The sequence below is a fragment of the Camelina sativa genome, chromosome 7, assembly GCF_000633955.1.
Source record: "Camelina sativa cultivar DH55 chromosome 7, Cs, whole genome shotgun sequence".
NCBI lineage: Eukaryota > Viridiplantae > Streptophyta > Magnoliopsida > Brassicales > Brassicaceae > Camelina > Camelina sativa.
The window spans coordinates 28,411,253-28,423,314 of record NC_025691.1 but is presented as its reverse complement, the minus strand read 5'-3'; the positions used below and the strand labels follow the sequence as shown (position 1 = coordinate 28,423,314).

General features: G+C 33.1%; 4 protein-coding genes and 1 pseudogene across 4 annotated transcripts; 3 read left to right on the top strand and 2 right to left on the bottom strand.

The window, feature by feature from the left end:
- The window catches only part of LOC104705034, a 2,596-nt pseudogene extending 1,261 nt beyond the window's left edge, over positions 1–1,335 (top strand).
- LOC109125612 lies at positions 1,573–1,949 on the top strand. The gene has a single exon (XM_019227575.1). It carries the CDS (start codon positions 1,703–1,705, stop codon positions 1,895–1,897), a length of 195 nt encoding a protein of 64 aa, XP_019083120.1. The 5' UTR covers positions 1,573–1,702; the 3' UTR covers positions 1,898–1,949.
- On the bottom strand, positions 3,253–3,931 carry LOC104703051 (60S ribosomal protein L39-1-like). The gene is made up of 3 exons (XM_010418984.2): positions 3,833–3,931; positions 3,620–3,723; positions 3,253–3,518 (listed from the first exon to the last, which is right to left on the bottom strand). The coding sequence occupies exons 1-3, from the start codon at positions 3,833–3,835 to the stop codon at positions 3,470–3,472; spliced, it is 156 nt and encodes a 51-aa protein (XP_010417286.1). The 5' UTR covers positions 3,836–3,931; the 3' UTR covers positions 3,253–3,469.
- Positions 5,053–6,473, top strand: LOC104703050. Its single transcript, XM_010418983.2, has one exon. The coding sequence runs from the start codon at positions 5,174–5,176 to the stop codon at positions 6,293–6,295; it is 1,122 nt and encodes a 373-aa protein (XP_010417285.1). The 5' UTR covers positions 5,053–5,173; the 3' UTR covers positions 6,296–6,473.
- Positions 8,713–10,372, bottom strand: LOC104703049 (deSI-like protein At4g17486). Its single transcript, XM_010418982.1, has 3 exons — positions 9,953–10,372; positions 9,345–9,632; positions 8,713–9,265 (listed from the first exon to the last, which is right to left on the bottom strand). Exons 1-3 carry the CDS (start codon positions 10,089–10,091, stop codon positions 8,982–8,984), a joined length of 711 nt encoding a protein of 236 aa, XP_010417284.1. The 5' UTR covers positions 10,092–10,372; the 3' UTR covers positions 8,713–8,981.

Here is a 12,062-nt window from a genome sequence, read left to right as displayed (position 1 = left end):
TCAACTCCTTGACCGGTTTTTTCGTCGGTTAATCTCGGTTTTGATTCTGAGGAACCGGTTTTTCATCTGTTTGATCGCAGAGGGCTAGAGTATCTCCATGAGCATTGTCGTCCACCAATTATCCACAGGGATTTGAAATCTTCGAATATTCTTCTTGATTCTTCCTTCAACGCCAAGGTTCGTACCGAGTCTTTTTTTCTTAAAATGTTGTTTAGAATAGATCTTGGTTCTTGTTTTAGTGTAAAACTACTGTTTGGTTACAAAAATGCAGATTTCAGATTTTGGTCTTGCTGTATCGCTTGATGAGCATGGCAAGGCCAACATTAAACTATCTGGGACACGGTTATGTTGCCCCGGAATATCTCCTAGACGGTAACTATGTTCACTCTTTATTCCCTGACTCAGTTCTCATATCTTAGTTTAGTTGTGCAACACATAATAATTCATAATAATTCATCATAATAATAGTTGTTTAACACACTAGTCTCACTCTCTCATGGATTCATTAACATTTTAGCTTAAATAATCGTTTTGTGATGAAAAGAACTGTGTGATTTTGGATATATGTGTGTAGGTAAACTGACAGATAAGAGTGATGTTTATGCATTTGGGGTGGTTCTGCTTGAACTCTTGTTGGGTAGACGGCCGGTTGAGAAACTGACTCCAGCTCAATGCCAGTCTCTTGGGACTTGGGTATGTTTTTATACGGTTTAACAGCGTTCTATTAAAATTAATTGGTTTGTGATGTATATAGTATGTTGATGGTGCAGGCAATGCCACAACTTACTGACAGATCCAAGCTTCCAAACATTGTGGATTCAGTTATAAAAGATACAATGGATCTCAAGCACTTATACCAGGTTCGGTCTTAAAATAGAACCGGTTTAAAGTCTATTTTGTTTGTGTGACTAAAACTCGAATGTTGCTTCAATAGTTAGGCTTTGAATTGATGGTTTTGTGATGTAAAACCGGTGAGATTGCAAATACTTAATAGATTATTGAATCAAGGCTGTTAAATATTTTCGCAGGTAGCAGCCATGGCGGTGCTATGCGTGCAGCCAGAACCGAGTTACCGGCCGTTGATAACTGATGTTCTTCATTCACTTGTTCCACTGGTTCCAGTTGAGCTAGGAGGGACTCTCCGGTTAACAAGATGATTGACATCGGACACCAAAAATCCAAATCCGTTTTGATGAGTGATCTTTTTTACCTCTTTTTTATTTTTGTATAGGGTTGTGATTCACTCATCTCAAAGTTTGGGGGTAAGAATACGAGAATAGAAGTTTTCCAGGGTTGTTTGGTTCTATAATTACATCTATATATTTTTATAAAATTTGTAAATTGTTTATATATCACATGTCTTAATTTTGTGGTTATGAAAAATGTGGAAACTTAACATGGTTTCATAAATTCATAATTCGAAAACAAATTACTACAATCTAGCATGATAAAAGTTTGATCGATCTGATTCGAATTCGAACTGACTTGAAATTGGTATCATCATCTAGATTCAAATCCAATACAATGCTTGTTGAAAAAAAAATGACTTCTATCGTATCATATGCCTCTAGATTCTGGATTAGTCGAACCAAAAGGTCATAGATTCATCATACATCAATGAATTATGTTTGAGCAAAGATAAAGAAAATAACAAATGGAATTTAATCATTGACTATCATTTGTCAATGATGTCAAGGATGGAATGAGCATGATCATGGGCAGAGAACGTAAGTTTGGGAAGAGTAAATATCTGGATGAGAAAGATGGTTTAGTTTGTTGTGGCATAGAGATGGTTCTGATGGAGGAACTGGACCTCGTTGTAGCTTGTTATGTAAACCGTACAATCGTCCCAAATCCTTCTCCCATATTGGCGGTCTCCCCGAGCTTCCCTTTCTGAGCAAAGCTAGAAGACACATCACCAAAATGAATCTCCACATTCTTTAGTTGAATAAGGAACGTTGAAATATGACACCAAGGCTATATAACAACAAATTGGGTAAGAAGGGAACGTATGAAAATGAAAGAAGAAAACGTTGATGGATCTAGCTATCAGTCTGTACTATATATAAGGAAATAGAGAGTGAATTGATTTGAATGATGCTAAACTGGTATGTTTTGTCAACTTAAAATGATGCTGTTTAGAATATTGACTTGTTCCTTGTTATACAACTGAGTGGTAATGTCTTGAGTTCAACTTTTGCGTATAAATTTTAAGAAACGTTTAATCAACGTTGTTGTATTTTTGTGGGTTGATCTGTTTTTTCAACTATAATTATATAAGCAACCAAACATTAGAAGAAACTACAATAACGTCATCCTTTTCTAAGAAATCCTTTTAGTCTTCATGAAGAATGTTGCATCAGAATAGCTAGGCCAACAGTCAATAGCGACGGTGGGAACAAAAAAGCAATGGAAACAAAAACACATATAGCCGACCTAAGCAAGAAATGGGGTACACTTGAATTAAAATATAGGTCAAACCTAACACTTGAACTCCAAAATACCTCGTCACTTTTTGTGTTTAACCATTGAGTCCTATATATTTATACAACAAAATGACAATTGTTACATTTGAACTCTCTAATGCCAACTGCTTTTTGGATTAACAATTGTGTTTTTCTTAACTGATACTTTTAATTTAGTGAGATCACTCACTACCCACAAGAGTAAAGATCGCACAAAACCATAATAATGTTTTTTACAATATATCAGTTGTAAAAAAAAAATTGAAAATTTTTAAGAGTTATAAATAATATATACTCTTATGTAAATTATCGTTTTCAGTTACCAAAACAAGTAACTAAATTAGCCAGGTAATTCAAAACGTTTTGAGTAATCAAGGTCAAGTATCCAAGTAATTCTGATGGTTCGAGTAATTAAGGAGACATGATTCAATGCAAAATGCACAAGGCTACCTAAATCTATTTCCTTTGTGTTCACTTACGTTGATGTCTTATCGCAACCATAAGAGAAATGAACCTAGGAAATGAATCTATAATAGGTGTAGAATGTAGATAGATAGCACGATACTCAAATATTATGTCAAGCCTCAAAGAAACACCATTAGTTATCTAATTACCAAAATGATAAGATGGCATACACAATGATCATAAGCACCAAACACATTCGTCTCACTTCATCTGCACTTCTGTAAACCTCAAAAGCTACACTAACTACACATCTTAAGTACCTAAGATAATCATATGAAGACAAACTTGATCCTACTGACTGAGAGTAGTGAATAAAACAAGATAACAAAAAAAGTAATTTCCAAATCTTCAAACTAGTGAAAACCACAATGTTACTACAACGAGTACTCTTAAACCAATGATTCGGAAACATAAAATGATTAAAGAAAGTCTTACACAAAATGTGAACAATGTAATACTGTCACACAATCAAAACTGAAAAAAAAAAACAAGTCTTTATAGGAAAGATCAAATCTTTCACAAAAAGCAACAGTACCCACTTAGAATCCAAGCTTGGTTCTGCGCCAATGCCTACGCTTAGCATTGTACCTACAAAAAACCAAACAAACAAACCCAAATAAGATTTCACTAATTCCACCCTAAACCAAACGATCAAAACATACAAAAGCTACAAAATTCGTTTACAAAACCTGATGGTGTTGTCGGTACGAAGACGAATCCAGTGAGGGATAGGCCTGTTTTGTCTCATCTTCTTTCCAAGCTTCTTCTTGATCATGAACGTCTTGTGCGACGGCTGTTTCACATAATGAAGAGATCATCAAAATGATTCAAAGTTTCGAACTTTTCGTAACATTTTGATACTAAAATTGACTAAGATTGAAGTAGATGAAAGAAGGACTTACCATCTTGAAGCTTCTGCGATCTAGCTTCTGGAACCGAGCCGAAACGAAAGTGAAACCCTAAATCTGGAGAAGAAGCTTGTACATGTGGTGGCGGTGAGAATTTATACGCCGACGAGATTTTAGGGTTAGAGAGTCTTTTTATTGGGCCACATTGGCCCATTTTTCTAGGCATCATTTGATTTTGGGTTCAAGTCCACATTTGCCCATTTTTCTAAGCACCCTTTGATTTTGAAATTGGACCGATTTGAGTATCGACCATTGGATGGTTTGGTTAGACCTTTTCAATAGGTTCGATCAGATTTTCGAATTTGTTAAAAGAATACGATAACCAAAATGGCATGTTTCTATACAAATGGTTAAGAGTTTTGATCTGATAATCAATTAATGGCTTTATGATCAATGTATATGTTTAAATTTTAATTAAAGATTCCGTCTAACCATTTTTGTATGAATATAACCTACAAAATGTTCAACTTCAATTCTCCTTACCATGCAATAATTATTAATTGCTTGGGATGTGAAAATAAAAATGTTTTAGTTAAAATGAAGTTAATAAAATTATTTTTCAAATAGTCTTCTATTTTTTTCTTTTATAAATCAATGACTAATAAACAATTTTGTAGGTATTCTGTGAATGATTGGAGAATGAAAGCTCAGGAATCAATCACATTTTTTGGACTGCCTTGGCATAAAACAAAAAGCAGCGAGTAATGCACCAATCTCGCAATGAATTTGTGTACTTTTCTATATTTTAATTTGTCGTTGGGCATTTTCAAACCTTTTTCTTTTGTTAATTGGAACCCAAAAAGGAGCCATTAAAAATCAAACGAATCAAGGGTAAAATAACGAATTAAGCATGCACGACGATCAAATAATAAGTTTAACATATTTTATGTCGGTTCATATCTTAATTAAGATCAGTCCACAAATTATTCATGTGTCAAAAAAATTAAAGGTTTAACATACTGTCAGCGATTAAATATTGCATACTTTGATCCTAAAGCACATAACTAAGAGCTTTTCACTGTGGCCAAAAAACGTTAAAAAAAAAAAAACTAATAGAAAGGGAGGGGAAAGTCAAGTGACTTTCAAAGAATTGAACTTGAAGATATATAACCAGAATGTGAACCAGCACGAGATATCAATGAATGTCTGTTTTGGTCTACACCATTTATCCACAAAGTTGCTTTCAATTTGTCGACTTGACCCACTCTTTTGAATTTTACAACATGACAACTCATTTTCAGACACATAAGCCAAGCAACGATCAAGTATAGATATATACTATCAAATAGTCATATATGACATACCAATATAAAATAATAAGTGTTTTTTTTTTTAATGTATGTGCGTAGTGCGTGTATAGATCAACCAAGTAGTTCAGATTTGAAGAGACCTAAAATGAAAATATCTGCTCTTGGTCGTGGTGGCTCCTCCCCTTTATCCGCTTGTTTCCATCCTTCCGCCACCGCGACAAACGATGATCTACCGTCGTCTGCTCCATCGCCGTCATATTTCTCCGGTGACCTTCCGAATCCTACCACCACCACTTGCCATTACCACACTAACGTCGGTGTTTTCTTCCTCACATGGTCTCAAGCCTTCCTCCGTCGCTCTCTCCACCTTCATTTCTACTCCTGCCACTCCGTAAATTGCTATCTTCACTCTCCGGATTGCTACCGCCACTCCGTTCCCTTCACTTTCCGGCTCGAAGTCAAGCCCTTGACCTTCTGGAGAAAACATGGATCCAAGAAGATATCTCGAAAACCCGATATTCGGATCGTATGGGACCTGACTCATGCAAGATTTGGATTAGGACCTGACCCTGAATCCGGGTTTTACGTAGCTGTTATCGTATCCGGCGAAGTGGGTCTTCTCGTTGGCGATGGAAACGTGAAAGAGAGGCCTAGGAGACAAGTCTTGGTGTCCAAGAGAGAGAATCTGTTTGGAAACAGAGTTTACTCTACGAAAATCAAGATCCAAGGAAAACTAAGAGACATTAGCATAGACGTTAAGGTTGTTAACGACGATGCTAGTCTTCGGTTTAGCGTAGATGATAAGAGTGTTTTAAAGATTAATCAGCTTCAGTGGAAATTTAGAGGGAACACAAAGATAGTGATCGATGGTGTGACGATACAAATATCGTGGGATGTATACAACTGGCTTTTTGGTGACAAGGATAAGGTTAAACCGGATAAGACACCCGCGGTGTTCTTACTACGGTTTGAGAACCAAGAGGTTGAAGGAAACGACGCGTTGATGATGAACAAGCGAGTAAGAGACAACGTTGTTTTGCGGAAGGAGAACTCTCCAACACCGTCGTTTTGGGAGACTTCGTATGGTCATTGGTCTTCTTCTAGGATGTCTTCTGTGATGGAGTGGTCTAGTTGTAGAGAGGAAGATGAGAGGAGCTTTGGGTGTAAGAGTTGGTTCTCTTTGGTTATCTACGCTTGGAGAAAGTAACAAGATCAGTCTGATCAAATCATTTTTATCATTTTTTCTTTTGTATATAGATCAATCAACTGGATATGAGGGTACACGAAAGTGTGTAAGAATCAGAGTTTTATACTCTTTGACAAGAAAACTTTGATATTAGTTTGTAATGTCTACAAATTAAAGGGTTTATAGGTCAAACTTCGAATATTTTTTGATTGGTCTAATTTTGGGATGAGACCAATATTTGTCTCGTTTAATCGTTGATCAAATCTATCATTTGAAAAATGATTAATTATTTTATTTTAACCTCTTCCTATTTGACAATCCCCAAAATTCAATTTTTAAAAATGTAATTCTTGGTTGGACTTCCCCTAAATTCAATTTTTTAAAATGTAAACTTTATAATAGAGATGAGTTTTACTCCGACACACTTCTATTTTCATTGCTATTTTTTTCTTTATTTATAGAAAAACTCTATTTTTTTTACAAAAATTCATCGATAAATAGAAGAAAAAATAACAATCTCTATTTTAGAGGTGAGAATAAAAGTGGATTCGAGTAAAACTCACCTCTTTATTATAGAGTTACTCTATTATAGAGGAAAAATTGGGAAAACCATTAGAGAATGGTCTAACACCACCATAATATTCGATCGATTGAAAACGTAACCGTTTGCGACTTGTTTCTATGTCTTGGTCTGACTCTACCCAATTTGATAAGGTGATGGATTATATTCTAAATAATAAAATATAACCAAATTTGAAAACGTGATAAAGTATTAAAGTGTACCTTAAATTTGTGTTCTCCTCTTATAAACAAGTTGTTCATGACTTTTTTGTTTCTTTTATTAAAAGAGAAAAGTCCTTCATATGCTTCTTTCAAGTTTTTCACCATATAAACCTAGCTAGCTCTTAGTTTTGGTTATAAATGTGAATCATATTTGGGATATCATCATTGTAGGCCTTCTCTTATCCCTTGAGTTTTTTTTGTCAATCTCTAAACCATTAATGTGTAGATTCAGGATAATCCATGAAATATGGCCCAATTGCCCAAATTGGATGAAAAAGTGAATCTTTATGGATCATAATATATAATCCCTGTGTTTCATAATATATGATGTTTAGAGAAATATTTTTGTTTCATAATATATGATGTTTTTAACTTTTTATGCAATTTTTAGATTAATTTTATATTTTCTATCATGCAGTTTTGTTTATGATTAGTTAAACTTTTTAAAAGTAACTATTTATTAATATGCGTTTTTTAACTCAAACATCTTATATTTTGAAACGGAAGGAGTAATATATAAGAGTATGTTAAACCTAAACAATATTGAAGAAATGAGAAATAAAATAAAATTCCAAAATCAAATCAAATTTGGAATGCTGCAGAATTGTCGATCTGATGAGAGGACCGATCGGTCTGTATCCTATATATGAGATTCTAATAATAATTCTCAGTCTGCAGTCAGTAATCTACCATATGTGGAAAAATAATAATTGTTTATTGTTTACTTCAATGAAAACTGAAAACCAAAGAAAGGACAACAACCACCATAAAGACATCATTACAAACAAATCCATCATGATGATGCAGATTATATTGTTTGTTCTCATATAAACATCCTCGCTAATATCGATGTTAATCTTTAGTTTTTGTAGATTTGTGAGATGAATATCCTCGAGAATAACTTTTCTAAACCATTTTTTTTTCTTTCTTTTCGTTAAAAGGTTAGGGAAAATAATATTTTCAAGAATGAAAGAGATATAATTATAACATTATTTAGATGATTGCGTGTTTTAGTTTAAATCAAACAACTTAATTTGAGGAAAATTAAAGCCTAAGAAAGAACTAAGCAGAAACTAATAAGCAACATCCAAATACAAGATACATCAAGGAATTTTTATAATCAGGCACCATTAACATTTCATTACTCTCTACGTTTCATAATATAAGATGTCTAGAGAAGTATTTTTGTTTCATAATATTCCATCCGTTTCAAAATATAAGATGTTTTAGAGAAGTTTTTTGTTTCATAATATATGATGTTTTCAAGTTTCTATGCAACTTTTAGATTACTTTTGTATTTTATATTATGCAATATTGTTTCTGGTTGGTTGAACTTGTTAAAAGTAAAAACTTCTTAATCTGCGTGCTTTAGTTAAAACATCTTATATTTTGAAACGGAGGAAATATAACATATTACCAATTTTTTATGCAACTTTTTGATCAATTTTATATTTTTTATTATGCAGTCTTATTTTTTATTGATTAAATTTTTAAAAAATAACTATTTCTTGATATACTTGTTTTACCTAAAACAGCTAAAATATCATATATTTTGAAACAGAGAAAGTATCATTTTTGACATTCATTGGGATACCACAAAAAAATGACCACAAAGAGAGTGATGTGTTTAAAACTTTGGAATAAAGAAACTCCAATGAGTGATCAAACAGAGAAAAATATATGAATCATGTTCTTTTTGTACATACTTATAACCTCTCTGTCTCCTATAAGCAATTGTACCAAGAAAGAAACGATCTACACACCCAAAAAGGTTTTTAAAAACATGGTCTTGAGAACAAAAGCACGAGCATGCCCATGTATGATTGATACTTTGCTTGGCACTTTCCTCTGTTTTTTCTTTCTTTTGTCTTTATACTTTTTTTCGTCCTTATCATAAACAATAATTAAATGTTAAAATAATGAATCAAGTCTTGACGCTTACGCTTGGCGACTTCTGGTCTTGAGCTCTAGGTCTTTGATTTTTCTTAGAACCCGATGATGAAGAAGGTTGGTTACCAGTTGATTTTGCTCGAATGTGTGAACGATGATTATCAGGTGTCGAAGAAGACGAAGAAGAAGAGAGCAATGGACCTGATCGTGTTCGGTTTCTTAGCTTCTTCTTCTCACTTTCCGAAAGCTCTCCTTTTCCTACCCGCCTCACTTTTGCCTCGTTTAAACGCGGTGGTAACACACAGTTGCAAAGAACCCCTACACAAAAAAACATAACCTTTTGCATTACTTGATGATCTTTCTTACACATTACAATACTCAGTATGATTTGGTTTACCTAATCGAGCGAGCCGGTTCACCCATCTAGGAATCGATTTCTGAGTAAGTTTAACACAAACTTCATTGCAAAAATGATTGCAGTTTCTTGTGATGAGATGGTACTTGTTTCCTTGATACTCTTGAGCTAGTTTCTCCATATAGACTCGGACTTCTTTGGCAACCAAATCTGTTTTCCCGACAAGAATCGATTTCCTAAACGTGAAACCAGGACACTTCTTTGGCTCCACTTCAAAAATACCTGTGTTTGAAGATTCATGTGCTCCAAAGGCATATTCAACTCCATGAACTACATTACAAAAACATTACATAACACATAAACTTAGCCCATTACAAACCTTTGGTTACTCTATTTTGATCATCTAAGCAACAGAGCATCTACAATTCATAAAGCACAAGGAACAACAAATCAAGTCTTGTTCTGTAATCATAAAAATCAAAACTTTGAGATTTTGGTATACTCTTTTAGTCAATTCAGAGAAGAACCAAAGTCAATTCTCAACAAATCTAAAAGTTTCAAAAACCCAAAAAAGTAACATTCTTTAGCAACCAAACAAGTAGATTCGAAACAAAAAAAGGGCCAAACCCAGAAAACAAAATTGAACTAACCTTCAACACCAGAATGAAAGACACCAAGTCCAAGCCAATAACCGTAAGCATTCATAGGGGTTAGATCGTAGACATTCAGATAAACCGGAACAGAACCGGATTGCTTCTTCCGCCTAACCGAACCTTTCAAGCACAACATCTCTCTCTCTTTCTCCGGGTTCTTCAATACATCACAAGATCGGGAAGCTTTGAGAACCGGAGATAGAAAGGGCAGATCTTGGATTTTTTTTAAAGATTGATACTTTTTCTTTTTCTTTTTCTTTAAAGGGCTCTTCGTCGTTTCATCTTCTTCTTCTTCTTCTTCCTCTCAACTGTTTTATGAAGTTTCTGAGAAAGACAACAATATTTGGGGGCTTAAAGCAAAAAGGCGTATGTTGTGTTGTTCTTTTTAGCACTTGTTTGCTTTCTCTACTTTACCATACGTTTCTGTTAATTCACTGAATCTGGTATTTATATTAAATACAGTAAAGATATTTTTATCTATTTTTCAGTGCCACTGGTCCATTTGCATTTATTTTTTGGTTGTTTTTTGGGCTAAAAGGTAATAAATTTGAAAATTACAAGGTATTTTGTTTTTTTAGTATACAATCTTATAAAGAAGTTAAGAAAATATAAAAATAATATTAGATACATGGAAGAAATACAATTTAGAGAGATTTATGTGTATTTTAATTAACCAAAATAAAGTAATATTTATTTTAAATGCAGTAAGATATTTTTATCTATTTTTCAGTGCCACTTGTCCATTTGCATTTATTTTTTGGTTGTTTTGGGATATATAAGGTAATAAATTTGAAAATTACAAGGTATTTGGTATTTTTATAGTATATAATCTAATAAAGAAGTTAAGAAATAATTTTAGATACATAGAAGAAATACAAATTAGATATCTATGTGTATTTTATTTAACCTAAATAATATTTATTTTTATAAATAAGCTTCATTTGGTTGTGTAACTAGACCACTAGTATAGGGATAACCAAAATTAAACCGTAAATGTATTTCAGACTATAATCGGATCGTATCCAAACCGTAATCGGTCTGTAACCGTTTAAACTGGTTAAAAACTATAACTGTTAACTGTAAATATATAGTTAAATTATATCAACCATAACCATTAATTAGTAGTAACTGTATCAAAACTGTTGGTTAACCGCGTAGTTAAACCATAATTTGTTAATTATAACTGTTTTAAAAACATAATAAAATATACTAATAATTATTTATTTAATATGAATCATATGATATATAAGAGTACACTAAAAGAACAGATCAATTATAAATAAATAATATTAACTATATTATATCATTAAATAATATTAATTGTATCATAATATCAAATAATTTTAACCGTATATAGTCGTAACCGCCTCAATTGGAACCGTATTTAACCGTAACCACTAAACAAAATTTCTAACCGTAACAAACCGTGGTCAACTTCATTTTGTTGAAGTTTATAGTTTTATTGGAGGATTAATATTGTATTACAAGATGAAATATTGTGTTAGTAGTTATTAAATTATGTGCTAAAATTAGATGATATTGTGTGAGAGAAACTAATTAACATGATCAAGTTCTAAGAAAAAGGAACTATTTCTCCTTTAAGAATATGATCCCTCATAAGAAAAGAGGCAAGATAGATATTCAACAAGGAAGAAGAATATGCTTTTGCTGAAGTGTGTCAAAGACACCTGAAGGAGCCAAAAGGTTTGACTAAGAAAAATAGAGTACAAGACACAAGATGCATCAGAGGGTCTCAACCTCTATTATAATTCGCCTAGGTTAGTATTCTTTTGCACTGGAAGGTAAACAAGACTTTGTATCTGGAAAGAAATTTAACTCATTTGTCTTTTCCAAAGTAGCACTACTTTTAGGCTTGTTGTTTCTTGTAATTTACTCGTTGGCTTGCAACCCCTTAAAACTGAAAATGAACCAGGTCATTGCTAACAAAACCGAGCGAAAAAAAGAAGGTAAAAAAATAACATGTTTGAGTGGCGCTTGGTACGAGACCATAAAATATGCTCTAGTTTCGGGTTTGAGGGGATGTATGGGTTTCGGCCATGTACCTCTTAGTTATTAAATATATATATATATATATATATATATATAT

Coding starts and splice junctions, on each gene's coding strand:
- LOC104703050 (XM_010418983.2), top strand. CDS start 5,174: ATGTATGTGCGTAGTGCGTGTATAGATCAACCAAGTAGTTCAGATTTG.
- LOC104703051 (XM_010418984.2), bottom strand. Junction 3,519..3,619: donor CGTACCGACAACACCATCAG/GTTTTGTAAACG, acceptor GGTTTTTTGTAG/GTACAATGCTAAGCGTAGGC.
- LOC109125612 (XM_019227575.1), top strand. CDS start 1,703: ATGAGCATGATCATGGGCAGAGAACGTAAGTTTGGGAAGAGTAAATAT.
- LOC104703049 (XM_010418982.1), bottom strand. CDS start 10,091: ATGTTGTGCTTGAAAGGTTCGGTTAGGCGGAAGAAGCAATCCGGTTCT. Junction 9,633..9,952: donor CTTTCATTCTGGTGTTGAAG/GTTAGTTCAATT, acceptor TTTGTAATGTAG/TTCATGGAGTTGAATATGCC. Junction 9,266..9,344: donor GAACCGGCTCGCTCGATTAG/GTAAACCAAATC, acceptor TTTTTTGTGTAG/GGGTTCTTTGCAACTGTGTG.